At 38.7% G+C, this 14619-nt stretch overlaps 1 protein-coding gene across 1 annotated transcript; it reads right to left on the bottom strand.

Moving 5' to 3' along the window:
• Nucleotides 1-1074: 1074 nt before the first annotated feature.
• On the bottom strand, nt 1075-14299 carry zmpste24 (zinc metallopeptidase, STE24 homolog). The gene is made up of 9 exons (XM_061968289.2): nt 13887-14299; nt 11269-11415; nt 10981-11184; nt 10252-10404; nt 7179-7320; nt 6934-7109; nt 6457-6561; nt 6241-6384; nt 1075-2033 (listed from the first exon to the last, which is right to left on the bottom strand). The coding sequence occupies exons 1-9, from the start codon at nt 13992-13994 to the stop codon at nt 1809-1811; spliced, it is 1404 nt and encodes a 467-aa protein (XP_061824273.1). The 5' UTR covers nt 13995-14299; the 3' UTR covers nt 1075-1808.
• Between the last annotated feature and the right edge of the window lie 320 nt (nt 14300-14619).

The raw sequence follows: 14619 nt of genomic DNA on the forward strand, positions 1-14619 counted from the left end.
TGTAATATTGGGAATTATCGGTATCGGGTTTTTTTTTATTTGTTTTTTTTATTAAATCAACATAAAAAAACACATACACTTACAATTAGTGCACCAACCCCAAAAACCTCCCTCAACCCATTTACACTCATTCACACAAAAGGTTGTTTCTTTCTGTTATTAATATTGTGGTTCCTACATTATATATCAATATATATCAATACAGTCTGCAAGGTATACAGTCCGTAAGCACACGTGGTTGTGCGTGCTGCTGGTCCACTAATAGTACTAACCTTTAACAGTTAATTTTACTCATTTTCATTGATTACTAGTTTCTATGTAACTGTTTTTATATTGTTTTACTTTCTTTTTTATTCAAGAAAATGTTTTTAATTTATTTATATTATTTTTTTAAAAGGACCTTATCTTCACCATACCGGGTTGTCCAAATTAGGCATAATAATGTATTAATTCCACGAGTGTATATATCGGTATCGGTAATTAAGAGTTGGACAATATCGGAATATCGGTAAAAAAAAAAAAAGCCATTATCGGACATCCCTACTCTCTACCTCTAACAACTAAAAAGCGGTGAAAACGATGATGCTGTGTTCCAAATTTAAATTTACTGAACTTGTGTGAGCCTATGACTTTGCACTTTGTTTTATATATATATATATATATATATTTTTTTTTAAATGATGTTTCTTAATGTGCCCATTTTGTGTATGACTGCACACAAATAAAATGAAAAATTTCGTAAATATGAGACACCACAGGGTGGAAGCCTTAATTTGGTAAATATGACATCCAAAAATATATAATCTGATGCTTAGCTTTTTTTTTTTTTTTTGATTGATTGATTGAAACTTTTATTAGTAGATTGCACAGTACAGTACATATTCCGTACAATTGACCACTAAATGGTAACACCCGAATAAGTTTTTCAACTTGTTTAAGTCGGGGTCCACGTAATCAATTCATGTTAACACTTTTTTTTTTCAAAATGTCATAAAAACTGCTAATATTGTGTTGATAGAAGACATTTTCTTCAACCCCACTTGCAGAAGTTGACAAAAGTATGTGATCTTTGCATTTGATTATAGGGGAAAATGTGGACAAATGGAATAATTTTATTCAGCAAAGAAAGTTATGCTCTTGACAATGTCTCAACAAGGAACTTCCCAGTCCCTCCCTGCCTATAAAGTCTGCCTATAAATACATTGCCATGCAACACTGGGCTTAATCCAGCCTCCCAAAATCAAATGTAGAAACTATCAACTTAAAACTGTAAACCACATTCAATGTTTTTTACACCCTTTTTACATGTACATGTATATTGGACCCCAGTGCAAGAACAGACCCCGTCACACATTAAAAAAAAAAAAAATTACAAAAATGTACTCCAAATTAAAATTGCAGCACTGCTGTGTCTCCAACAGGGTCAAGTATCAGAACAGTTAGGAGGCAGATTTTGTCATATAATACAGTACGGCCCAATGTTTCAGTATTATTACCATTGTTGATTTGGAACACAAATTGTGGCACCAGAAGCAAGTAGGTGCACCCTCAGAACATATGTAATGTTTGGTATGTTGTACAATATGTCATTTGGCACACCTAGTTGACAAAGGCTTGTGTATAACACCCACATGTGCTGTTCTCAAACGAGATATTCAGGCTGCATTGTGCTGTTGTTGTTGCCATTAAATGAAAGTACTAAATCAAAGTAAGGAGGAGACTAACAGGATGTGTTACAGGGTCAGGAGAGGTCTGCGGAGGCCCTTGGAAGGAGGAGGCAGAACTCGCCGCTCCCCCTCGCAGCCCCGTCAGTCCTGCTTGACGTTGCCCAGCGCTCTGAGACGCTCCAGCAGTGGCGGGTGCGAGTAGTGCCACATGGAATACATCCAGTCGGCCACCGGGAAGCCCAAGTTGTCCTTGTTCAGCTTGATGAGGGCTGAGGAGAGCTCGGAGGCTTTGCCCATGTTGCGCGCAAAAGCGTCGGCCTGGAACTCGAACCGGCGACTCAGGATGGTCAGACAGAAAGACAGGAGCTGCAAATGAGGACAATAGAGTATGAGGACTGAAGAATGTTTTCGGGGTGGAAGTGTGTGCTAAGTACTCTGTCACATTTGCACATCTCTGTCATGCTGTATGCCTTAGATACAGTAAGTGTTTCTTTCTAGAAGGCCACCAAAAATATGTTTCTCAGCAATTGTCCAAATGGGGCGCGCATTTGTAATACACTTTTCCACCACTTGTGGCAGTAATGACAATCTTAAACAAACAGAAAAAGTCTGGAGCTTAAGTCAGACAGAAGTTTAATTAGCGCAAAAAATATGACAAAAATTGTGAAGCTGTAATTTTATTTGCACTTAATTGTATTGACAGTTTAAGAAACAATATCAATTAGTTTATTGGTTTTAGCACAACATATAGTAATTGTATATTTTTGGTTAGCTTGTCAGTTATTTAGGAGTCCCTTTTAATGCAGTATAAATTATGACTAAAGGGGTGAAGCTGTATTTTCATTTGCACTTTAAATTTTTTTTGACAGTTTAGTTAAGAAACTAATTCATTTATTAAATAATTTAGTTTATTTTTCACAACGTGATTGTATCTACCGGTAAATTTACTTTTTATCAGTTATTAATGGGTTCCTGCTTACGTAGTATATTTGGTTAGTACTTATTTTTTAATCAGCAATGATCTAAGTCAAGGGTTTATTTGATAAATAAATAACATTTTAGAATAACGCATGGTTTCATATAATTTAACAAGGTTGTAAACTGTAAGTAGGATAAATATAATTATCCATCCATCCATTTTCGACCGCTTGTCCCTCTCGGGGGCGCGGGTGGTGCTGGAGCCTGTAAAAAATAATGAAAGTCCAACAACCCGTTCCAGACACACAAAAACATGATCACAAAATGAACATTTGACATCACTTTTGTCTTTATTGAAGATTCTTGTTAGCTAAGACGGCAATGAGCGGAGAGCCACGCGGATGCCACTTTCGTTCATTACTAAAAAAAAATTCTTGAATTCAATAGTCACCTTCTTTATCAAAGTGCTTGCACTTGCAACTTTCTTCAGCCTCATAACTAATTATTTTGCAGTCATACTGTATATTAAAAAAAAAAAGTACAAAGACTGAATTTATGAATTATGAATTTACAATGCATAGAAATTTTTATTTGGGCATTTGATTCTGCGGAATGGTATGTGGGCAAACAGAGTAGTTTGTTAACTGCAATGTTTGGCCGTAAGATAACAGGGGCGGCATATGAGAACTGGGGAGTTATTAGGGGAACAATCTTTGCAGAAAACTGAATCATGTGGAAAGTGGGGTGTAAGGTAGAACCATAGTACTTTAATAGTACACACAAACAACAACCATAAAGCACAAGATGTACTCTTTTCTGCCTGGCGGCAGACAAAATGTATTCATTCCTGTAGTACCTATAAAACATTACCAGGTGAAAGCATCAAATTGTGAATACTTTACATTCGTTATTTTGTAACTGCTTTTTAGTTTTATTTTGCCTTCTGGTCTAAGATGATACTTAAAGGGGAACATTATCACCAGACCTATGTAAGCGTCAATATATACCTTGATGTTGCAGAAAAAAGACCATATTTTTTTTTAACCGATTTCCGAACTCTAAATGGGTGAATTTTGGCGAATTAAACGCCTTTCTATTATTCGCTCTCGGAGCGATGACGTCACAATGTGACGTCACACCGGTAAGCAATCCGCCATTTTCTCAAACACATTACAAACACCGAGTCAAAACAACTCTGTTATTTTCCGTTTTTTCGACTGTTTTCCGTACCTTGGAGACATCATGCCTCGTCGGTGTGTTGTCGGAGGGTGTAACAACACGAACAGGGACGGATTCAAGTTGCACCAGTGGCCCAAAGATGCGAAAGTGGCAAGAAATTGGACGTTTGTTCCGCACACTTTACCGACGAAAGCTATGCTACGACAGAGATGGCAAGAATGTGTGGATATCCTGCGACACTCAAAGCAGATGCATTTCCAACGATAAAGTCAAAGAAATCTGCCGCCAGACCCCCATTGAATCTGCCGGAGTGTGTGAGCAATTCAGGGACAAAGGACCTCGGTAGCACGGCAAGCAATGGCGGCAGTTTGTTCCCGCAGACGAGCGAGCTAAACCCCCTGGATGTCTTGGCTCACACCGTCCCTTATGCCACCGAAGATGATCAAGAGAAGAATATCGACCCTAGCTTCCCTGGCCTGCTGACATCAACTCCAAAACTGGACAGATCAGCTTTCAGGAAAAGAGCGCGGATGAGGGTATGTCTACAGAATATATTAATTGATGAAAATTGGGCTGTCTGCACTCTCAAAGTGCATGTTGTTGCCAAATGTATTTCATATGCTGTAAACCTAGTTCATAGTTGTTAGTTTCCTTTAATGCCAAACAAACACATACCAATCGTTGGTTAGAAGGCGATCGCCGATTTTGTCCTCGCTTTCTCCCGTGTCGCTGGCTGTCGTGTCGTTTTCGTCGGTTTCGCTTGCATACGGTTCAAACCGATATGGCTCAATAGCTTCAGTTTCTTCTTCAATTTGGTTTTCGCTACCTGCCTCCACACTACAACCATCCGTTTCAATACATGCGTAATCTGTTGAATCGCTTAAGCCGCTGAAATCCGAGTCTGAATCCGAGCTAATGTCGCTATAGCTTGCTGTTCTATGCGCCATGTTTGTTTGAGTTGGCATCACTATGTGACGTCACAGGAAAATGGACGGGTGTATATAACGATGGTTAAAATCAGGCACTTTGAAGCTTGTTTTAGGGATATTGCGTGATGGGTAAAATTTTGAAAAAAACTTCGAAAAATAAAATAAGCCACTGGGAACTGATTTTTAATGGTTTTAACCCTTCTGAAATTGTGATAATGTTCCCCTTTAAAATATTGCCTGTAGAGTAAACTGTTTTGATTTCAAGAACGCCAAGGACCAGGGACCCGGAATTCTTTCTTCACCATTATTTGGTATGGCTTACGTCTGGCTCATTAAATACACGTGGTGGTCAAGCCAGCGTCTGTTCCCAAAGGGTACAAGGCGCCATATAGCTTTTCTCAAATAAAAATGCCCTATACTTGCGTTGTTTTCGCTTGTACGAACTGTTCAAATTGCGAAAAGGATAAACATTTCCTGGAGAGGAAATGAAACAGAGTGGAAGCTTGCAAGATTTTACGAAACGACGAAGGGAAAAGAAGCACGCACTCCAGTCCAAGGGAGCAGAGTTGAAGAACGCACGAGTTTGCAGTGATCACTTCGTTAAATGTTTGATCTACTTTTAACGTTTAGTGTTTTACATTTAAGTATTATCTTGATATTATTTGTATTTCTTAAAACACATATGTGCTACAAGTGTTTTGAAAAGCACCAACTCAGCGAGTCTAAATAAAAGAAAGCAAATGTAAGCAAAACCTAAAGGGGTCCAACTTTTACCGAAAACAGCAATCATAAATGAAGCTTTCAGCACATACACGTTTAGATAGTTATACTTAGATTAAGACGGGGAAAAACATGCATAGTCGTAAACGGCGCGGGCAACAACAACAACAAACATGGCTATAGATGCAAAGTTAAATCATGAAATCCAACCTTACTCGAGCAAAAACGATGCATATTCATCTGGGAGAGTCTTGATACCAATTTCCTTGACCCAGTAACACACAAATACGTTTTTTTATGCTTTTCCAAGTTTGCTATATCTATTTTGTTGTGTAGAATGGCATCTGGAGCACAAGCTAGTTGGATATGTCTGGGAACGTGACCGACAGATAATCCTTGATACCACTCGACAAATCTTTTTTTTTTTATAAAGTATAGGGCTCTATTCCATTGCATAGTTGGATTTTTTTGCAATCTTGGCTTGGTTGACCACCACTGTTTTTTACTTCCGGGATGAAGTGACGCGTTGGAATACAAGCAAAATTCTGGAGAATTTTCACAGTGATCCAAGTTCCTCTATTCAATAAAAGCATGCTAGTCTTTTTTAGGAATTTGTTGCAAAAAATTTGTCTCCCAAGTTTTGAATTGAACTCTGAGAACAGTATTGTGTTATTCCCAGGCCAGTTTAACATCCCTGTCCCAAGAGTTTTATGATAGCGACAATTTAGAAAAAAACTAATTAAATGTACAATTCGTCCGGTGGGAAGAATTGCTTTGAACGGAGAACAACTTGAAAGCCAAGCACTGTAACGAAGCTGAAAAGTCACCTCATTGTATGGAGCAAAGATGAACTGGAAGATAATCATCAAGCCGATGAGTGTGGGCTGGCTGTCATTGAAGCCAAATGCCACAAACAACTCCTTACGTCCAATAAGAGCAGCAAACAGGGAGAAGCACAGGAAGGAATTCATCTGTAGAGAGAAGAGGGAGCACATTTTTGCACCATTCCAATATAACAATGAGTTAGGAAGTTGATTGGTCACCTGACTGATGACAATGTTCTTGACCGTATGACCGAGCTTCCAGTGACCCAGCTCGTGACCCAAAACAGCCAGGATCTCAGGGTTGTTGCATCCTTGTTTCTTGTTCTGTAATATATACATTAATTCTTTTATTCGTCAATGCCATTTGTCTATACAGGTTGTAAGAGACATGATTAGAGGTTGTGTGCATGAGTGTACTGGAGTGTATATGAGAGAAGAAGGGTTGGGTAGTCGTACTTTAGTTGATCACTACAGCTCCAAACCACGCACAAAGCTACGCAACATCACACTGCTTGAGCCAACGATCACATCTGATTGCTGTGATGAGAGTTTTACAAAAAACACACAAAATGTAGTCTGGATGTTGACGTCTCTGTCAATACAAGCTCCAAGAACACATTTGCACCTCTCGCATTGGTCATCGCATTTGTCTACTCAAGTAAGGTAAGCCCGCCTTTTAAACACAGGCCCTGTAACCTTAGGCTTGACTTTGGGTTCACTGTGAGCTTCCTCGCCGTGTGCCTGCTCTGTTTTGGTCTCGTCAGCCTTGTTGAGGGGGGAATAGTCCTCCAGCAGGGTGTCGAAGAGCACGATGCGTTTGTTCTTAAAGAAACCGTAAAAGTATGCGTTGCTGTGTGAAGAGCGCTTGGAACCTGGAAGAAACATGGACGACTATCAGACACAAAAGCACCGTCACGACCCATTTCTTATCGTTTGTTTACCTTCAACGACATAGACCTTAGTGAGTGGGAAGTCTATACTTTTGGCCATGGATTCAATGTCTGACTTGAGCTCTCCTTCTGGCAAAGGAGTGAATTTGTCAAACAGGGGAGCAATGTAATCGGCGTAGATGGTGACCAGGACCTGAGAGCGAAGAAGAAGAGAAGAGTGTTTACTTAGCATTTTTAAGGCTTTAAGGGCCCCTCTATTGCTGACAACATTGGCAATTACTTCATAGTTGTGGGTGTGGAAATGGGGTTAGTAGTTTGTCTGCGCATGGTGCATTTGTATGTGCACAACATGTAATATTTATTGCAAATTTTGTTTTTTTGGTTGTGTTTACTTTTGAAGTGGTAGCTGGCTGCATCGGCTGTTCTTTTATTGACTCTTATGTTCTTTGATGATTTCCTCTTGTTTTCATGTGTTTTTTACCTTATTTTTGTGAACTTTTTGTATCTGCAATGCAACCACAAAAGTTCCCCATTGTGGGATAAAGTATACCCTATCCTAATATAAATACTAGAGTGTAAGTGTAGACACAAATAAACATTTCCCCAGCTGCTCGCGACCCCCCCACAGAGTCCCGACTTGGTGTGAAATGTACTCAACTTTTCACATTTGAGTCGATATGGTACAATATTGCGGTGCCTGGGAATCAATACTGGTACTTAACAGTAGCAATTTTCCGTGCTTTTGTTTATCTTCAAATGTGTTAATTATTTAATAATAAAATATTTGTATTTTATTTAAAATTGTATTGTAAGTATTTCGGACATGTTGAGAAAAAAACAAAACAACAACAATACAATTATGAAAAGAAAGTAATGACATAGACATAGTGATGTGTTTCGAACAAGCATACAACTAGTAATGTTTACAGTTTCAAATTCTAACATGTCCGAAAAGTAGTAGAAAGAAGCAGAGCATATTTAATCCTACCCCTGTTCCGTCTAGAAATAATTTCTAACAATTGCTCATTTCCTTTTTAAATCTTTAACACAACAAAAATAATGAATAAATAAGACAGTTCACATAAATAGATAATTGAAAGACTATATGGTTCACATAACTTACTGAATATGTAATAGATAATGTATTACATTTAATGGGGGACTGCACTTATTTTGGAATTTTGCCTATCGTTCACAATCATTATAAACTGGACGGATTTTTTTTAATACATTCTAAATATTAAATAAACGTAAATAAAAGCCAACTGGAGCTCCATTATTTCGGCCGTTAAATACAATAAATAACCATTCAAAAACCGCCAACAATACTCCATTTACATTCCGAGACTTGAAAATTAACCAAGTATTAGTGATATTGTTATTATAAGCGCTAATGCAGACAAACTATTTACAGTGGCGCCGTGATCACTCCCGTATGTCCCTATGTTTACATCATTGAGTGGACTGCTGCTTCCTCATTTCCTTACTCCCCGTAAGTTTATTCTAGATCATAAATCATGCATCTCACCTGGACAGATGAAGTCTGAGTAGGTACAGTATACCGACAAGTTGGAATACTTTGACAGCCATTTAGGACCCGAAACTAGCAAGCACGACGTGAAAAAAACGCTTGATCTCCCCCCCAATCTGTCATCATGTCTTTCATAATGATTGTGAACAAAAGGCAACATTCCAAAAAAGTGCAGTTCCCCTTTATAACTAAGCTGATGATAATGAATACTGGGCTGTCCAGTTGTCTTGTTTTCATATACTTATGTATCTCATTTGCAAGTACAGTTACTGTATTATAAAGTAGACTTTTCATGCAGCTGTAATTCCAAAACGTTACCTGGCCGTAGTATATAGGCAGAGAGAAGTCTTTGAATGTGCCAGTTTTTACTGTTGTTGAGGCCCACATAACCCTTTGTAAATTTTCAACTTTCAACTTTTTCCAGGCCAAGGACCACCCAAACTGACGTAGTGGGAGACCCTATTTATATATCTTGTATAAAATTGTGTTTTAAATTAAACTGATCCAAAATGTACCTTGTTATTGTGCAATACCAAGATATTTAAAGAATACCGTATAGCTGTATTCTTTAAATGGAAGTCTAAGTCTAAGTCTAGCGGCACTGATGGCTAACTTGCAACTTGAGCACTAATAGCTAGCTATCTTAAATGCTAAGTTATTATAATAATACGGTGTAACTATTCAATTTTTTTATTTCAAATTTGCAAGGTACAGTGAGTAGGGTGGCCATGTCACTGCCATTTACAAATCAATGTTAATGTGTATTTAAACACATTTAAATTTGTGGAAAAATTGCAGATGGAATCTAAAAAAAATAAAGTAATCAACCAAAGATTTCACGACCCCCCTGTAGTACCTCTGCGGACCTCCAAGGGGTTGCGAACCACCTGTTGAAGACCTCTGATTTATACTGCAAGTATTGCATTTATTACACGCAAGCTTTTTTTATTTGTAACGTACATCGTAGCTGCAGTTTTTATTACCAAATTTGGAGCTGTTAAAATTGCAATGTAAAATCACTAGTGCTAATCTGTAGCCTGTCCATCGCAAATCCAATTTAAATTAGCATCGACCTAGCACATTTTGAAAAGTGGAATCTTACCGTACTTTTGAGCGCCTTCTTCTTTCTTTTTTGGTATGGAAAATTGTAACGTTACATTCTGTCTAAATAAATAATAAGTAAAAAGTAGCAACCATGATGACGTCCCAAACTTACAGTAGACGATGTCTTTTTTTTACTCATACGTTCACTCATCCGTTTCACCATCACAAGCTCCGGAATTTGCATGCAAGTTGCGCGAACCATTAATCGTTTTTTTCAATGATTATATTTTTATGTACGTGAGAAACCAAAATTTAAATCACAATTAGCTTAATTGTCCAGCCCAATGATTTTTAAAATGAAACATAAAAAAACTGCAAACTGCTTGCATGTAATTTGCCATACTGTAAATGCAAATACATTTTATGTTGTTGGTTCTGTCTTGGAAATATTTTACTGGTTGTTGAAAAAAAAATGGGAGTCGTCTCATATTCAAGTCAATACCGTTTAATAAAAAAATAGAAAGAACCTGAAAAAAATGCAAGACTCACCAGAGAAACAGCCAGAGTGAAGAGCCAGGCGTAGATAAAGAAGTATTCCCCCCCGATCTTGATGATGTACAAGAGCAGTGACGTCACAGGCAGCAGGATGCACTGAGTCACCGCAAACTTCTTCACGGCATCTTTGATGAAGAACCCTATCGTCTATGAGCAAAATCAAGCCAGTCGAACGGCGATTACATTATACAATATGGAATATACAGTGTACAAAAGATGCCTCTAAAGTCAGATCACCGCTACGAATGACTATGAGACCTGAGTGCATGTTTTGTTGATTGCACATAATCTTATTATGACGCTTGTGCCTGGTTAACACTAGAGATGTACCGATGAATTAACCACTGATCAGCATCATCCGATTTATATAAAAAAGTATGTGATCGCCATTGCCGATCACCAAAGCCAATCCCCTCTGGTTGACAGTATTTATTTTCAGTCCCCAATCTAGCAGCTAAATATGTGTCTCCATACATGGTGTGGAGCCTTTGCCCTATGCTAATAATAATAACGTCCATTATAGCAAATAAACTGCATTTCTAAGTATCTTAAGTATCATTTTGAAGAATCATTATCACTGGAGCACGAGGCGAAACATGTTACACACACGAGAGCAAGCCATAAGCAGGCATGCTATTAGCTAACCTTTCCGCTAAAATGGCTTTAACAAACACCAAGAAATAAGTGTAGATGGAAGGTAAAGGTTAAAAGTTGGAACTGTACCTGCTGGTTAAATCCATGTTTCTCCTCAATGACAAAGGTGTTGTACACACTCCAGGGAAGGCCAGTTAAGGCACTGAACAGGGTGGCGAGAGTCAAAAAGACAAGCGACTGCGTAATTTCATACTCCAGGCCAAATCCGAAGTGCTTTGTGACAGTGCCGGCTACGTCCCACAGAAAAGGGATTCCACCCAGGAGCAGGATCAGCTTGACGGCACAACAGAAAAGCAATGAATTCCTTAATAATGACTTTTAGGAATCTTAGAAGGACATGGTAGAGAAGTTTCTTACCGTTCCTTCTGTTTCAGAATAGAGTCCAGACCAAAAGCTGAAGTTGCTTTTATCCAGCTGATAAAGTCGGGACTTCTCAAATGTTTCGGAGTCTATAATCTTTATGAGCTCTTGAGGCACGTGAGTGATTGACCTGTATATCTTTCGCTGCAGGGGTGACAGAAATGACAATTAACATTTTGTCTACATTATAATCAAAATATATATTTTACATAAAATAATTTATATATAAATAAAAATTAAATGATTTATAAAGCAGAGGTGTCATGCCCGTTTTCACTGACGGCCACATTGCAGTCTTACTGTAAATTAAGAAACGGTATCACGGTAAAATTCTGGCGACTGAGCTGCCCGTAAATACATGTACAGTAAGAAAAGTACTTTAACGCATATTACTTCTGGACTTTTGTTGGCAATGGGTTATACAACTGTGATATATACAATTTTTTTAACAATTTAAATAAACACATTACATTGTGAGTAAGTTGTTTGAAGTAGTTATATACGGTACCTAATTTTCCAGACTTTAAACCACAATTTTTTTCCCAAACTTTGAACCCTGCGGATTATACAAAGGTGCCTATCCCAGCTGCATTCGGGCAGAAGGCGGGGTACACCCTGGACAAGTATCAAAATGTAATTACAGGATGTTATTTATGTAGTTTGATCGTTTTCCTCGATTGATGTACTAACGTGTGGTTTATTTTGTACTTTTGTAGCATCATCTACAAACATACTTGCCAACCCTCCTGACTTTCCCAGGAGACTCCCAAATTTCAGTGCCCCTCCCGAAAATTTCCCGGGGCAACTATTCTCCCGAATTTCTCCCGATTTCAACCCGGACAACAATATTAGGGGCGTGCCTTAAAGGCACTGCCTTTAGCGTCCTCTCTCACCTGAAAAGGAGACTATTAAATATGTCTCCGTTATCCATAGGTTTATCTATAACCCATAAAGTAGGCAGGCACGTAGCTATTTCTCAGCGTGTGTTTATTCCAGCCGGCACGTTAATACACTGACACACAACATCCGGATTCCCATCATGCATTGCTTCAAAACTACGGCAAGTAGTAATATCCAAAAACATAACAGAGACGAAGCAGAAGAACGAAGAAGAGACATGGCGACGACGAGTAAGAAGACGAAGTACGCTTGCAAGTTCCAAAATGATTGGAAAAAATAATTTCAGTTCATCCAGGACAGCTCGAAGGGGAAGGGGTATGCTGCCTGCAAATTTTATACAAAAAAATATACCCCCCCCCCCGAATTCGCAGGTTTCAAGGTTGGTAAGTATGCAGTGACGTGCAGTGAGACCGTATAGCTATATGAATTATATTATAAATTTCCATAGTTTAGTTAGCTGAGGTAAATAATGTACAGTGTATTTTGACAACTGTATGTGTGCAACGTATTTCTTGTGCTGAGCAGTCATAAAACGGCTGCGAAGACGCACTGTGTGAGGCTCGCAGTAATTCCGCCTCATGGTGGTAGAGGGCGCTAGTGATCCCAGGGATAATTTTTGCGACTACTCGGCTGCAGAATAAGTGACAACAAGCAGCAACAGTTAGCGATCGTTTATTTTTTCCTCTTGCCTGGACTTTTAACATGGAGGATTACATATCTAAAATAAAACAGTTTTCTAAACTGGACTTTCAATCGAAGCAGGAGGTAATAATTAAAGGAAGATCTCCATCGAGACAGAGAGACTTTTAAAACTGAAGAAAGATAAGGAAGACTTCTACAAACAAGTTATCAATGCTTTTGTTCAGAAGGAGCGGCGCATAGACTTCATTTATAAGTAAAGGTAAGACCATAATAACATTTTTTTTATTAAATGTGCTTTTTTGTGTGCTGCAGTTTGCATGTGTAAAGTTAAAGTTAAGCTAAAGTACCAATGATTGTCACACACACTAGGTGTGGTGAAATGTGTCCTCTGCATTTGACCCATCCCCTTGTTCACCCCCTGGGAGGTGAGGGGAGCAGTGGGCAGCAGCGGCGCCGCGCCTGGGAATCATTTTTGGTGATTTAACCCCCAATTCCAACCCTTGACGCTGAGTGCCAAGCAGGGAAGAATGCTGGTATGAGCTTTTAAACATAACCCGTTAACTGCTGCCAATCAAATGGTGAATAAGATACTCTTTAGGGTTCATATGTTTGCAAATCTGACTGTGATGAAGTCAGTGCCTCACCAGCCATGAACCTCACCGCACGTCACTGCAAGTATGTCTACAAAGATACAAAGGATTGCTATTACGACATCCAGTGGACACATTTAAAACAGCTGTTTCCTTCATTCAAAAATCTCAGGTTATTTTTTATACTTAGCAAACTCATCCCGCGGGTCGGATAAAACCTGTTCGCGGGCCTGATCCGGTCCTCGGGCCGTACGTTTGACATCCCTGATCTACGTGATTTTGCAAAAATATGTAATGGTGTATTTAAACATTGGTTCAATGTTCAGTTGGAAATCAAATATAGCTGTGGTTAAGGTGACAGTTACCAAAACGTGGCACACGCTTTAACATTTTGTAAACATTAAGTTTAATTTAAAAACATTCATTCAATGCTAAACATATACATTTGTTTCCATTGTACGTACATATGATTTAGTAACTTACCTGTCTGTGTGCAAGATAGTCCTCCCATAGATGGACCAACGCCGAAAACACCAAAACAGCATAAAATATCTGTTTTTCCACAGGTAATTCCCCAATGATGTCAAACATATTTGCTTATTTTCTTTAAAATGGCGTTTTGATCTGGGAGTCGCTACCTTGACAGGCTAACAGCTACGTTACCGCTGCTGCTCTCCTTTAACCGCTAACGTCGCTGTGCGTAACTCACAATACTTTGTGCCGGTTTTAATAGACGGGTGTCGACATAAAAGAACAAAAACACGTACCAGAATTATTTGTTTAGTTAGTTTAAAAGGACAGGTTCTACCGCCATTGAGTTTCCATTTCGCTCACGAGAGAGAATGTCAGGGCAACATAATATCGGGTCCGGACAGGAACAGATTCCCCACCAAAGGTTCCGCATCTGGTTTCCACACAAATGCACAGGATATCAGCAGCAAAAGACTTGTAATGACTACACGATTATTGCTAAAATTAATGTGTTCATAGCATAGAGGTGTAAAACTACACTACAAAGCACTTTAATATATTTTTGCTTTTAATACCCCAGGCAGTGTCTTTCAAAAATTAGATCCTATTTTACTCAAGTGGAACAGATTCCCCAGGGCTATCAAACCTAAGGCCCGCGGGCCGGATAAGGACCGCATGATGAGTTTGCGAAGTATAAAAATGAGCCGAAATGTTTTGAATGAAAGAAACTGCTCTTCTAAATGTG

Source organism: Nerophis lumbriciformis, linkage group LG08, assembly GCF_033978685.3.
Source record: "Nerophis lumbriciformis linkage group LG08, RoL_Nlum_v2.1, whole genome shotgun sequence".
Classification (NCBI taxonomy): Eukaryota; Metazoa; Chordata; class Actinopteri; order Syngnathiformes; family Syngnathidae; genus Nerophis; species Nerophis lumbriciformis.

Coding starts and splice junctions, on each gene's coding strand:
- zmpste24 (XM_061968289.2), bottom strand. CDS start 13,994: ATGTTTGACATCATTGGGGAATTACCTGTGGAAAAACAGATATTTTAT. Junction 11,416..13,886: donor ACTATCTTGCACACAGACAG/GTAAGTTACTAA, acceptor TCACCCCTGCAG/CGAAAGATATACAGGTCAAT. Junction 7,110..7,178: donor TAAGGTCTATGTCGTTGAAG/GTAAACAAACGA, acceptor TGTTTCTTCCAG/GTTCCAAGCGCTCTTCACAC.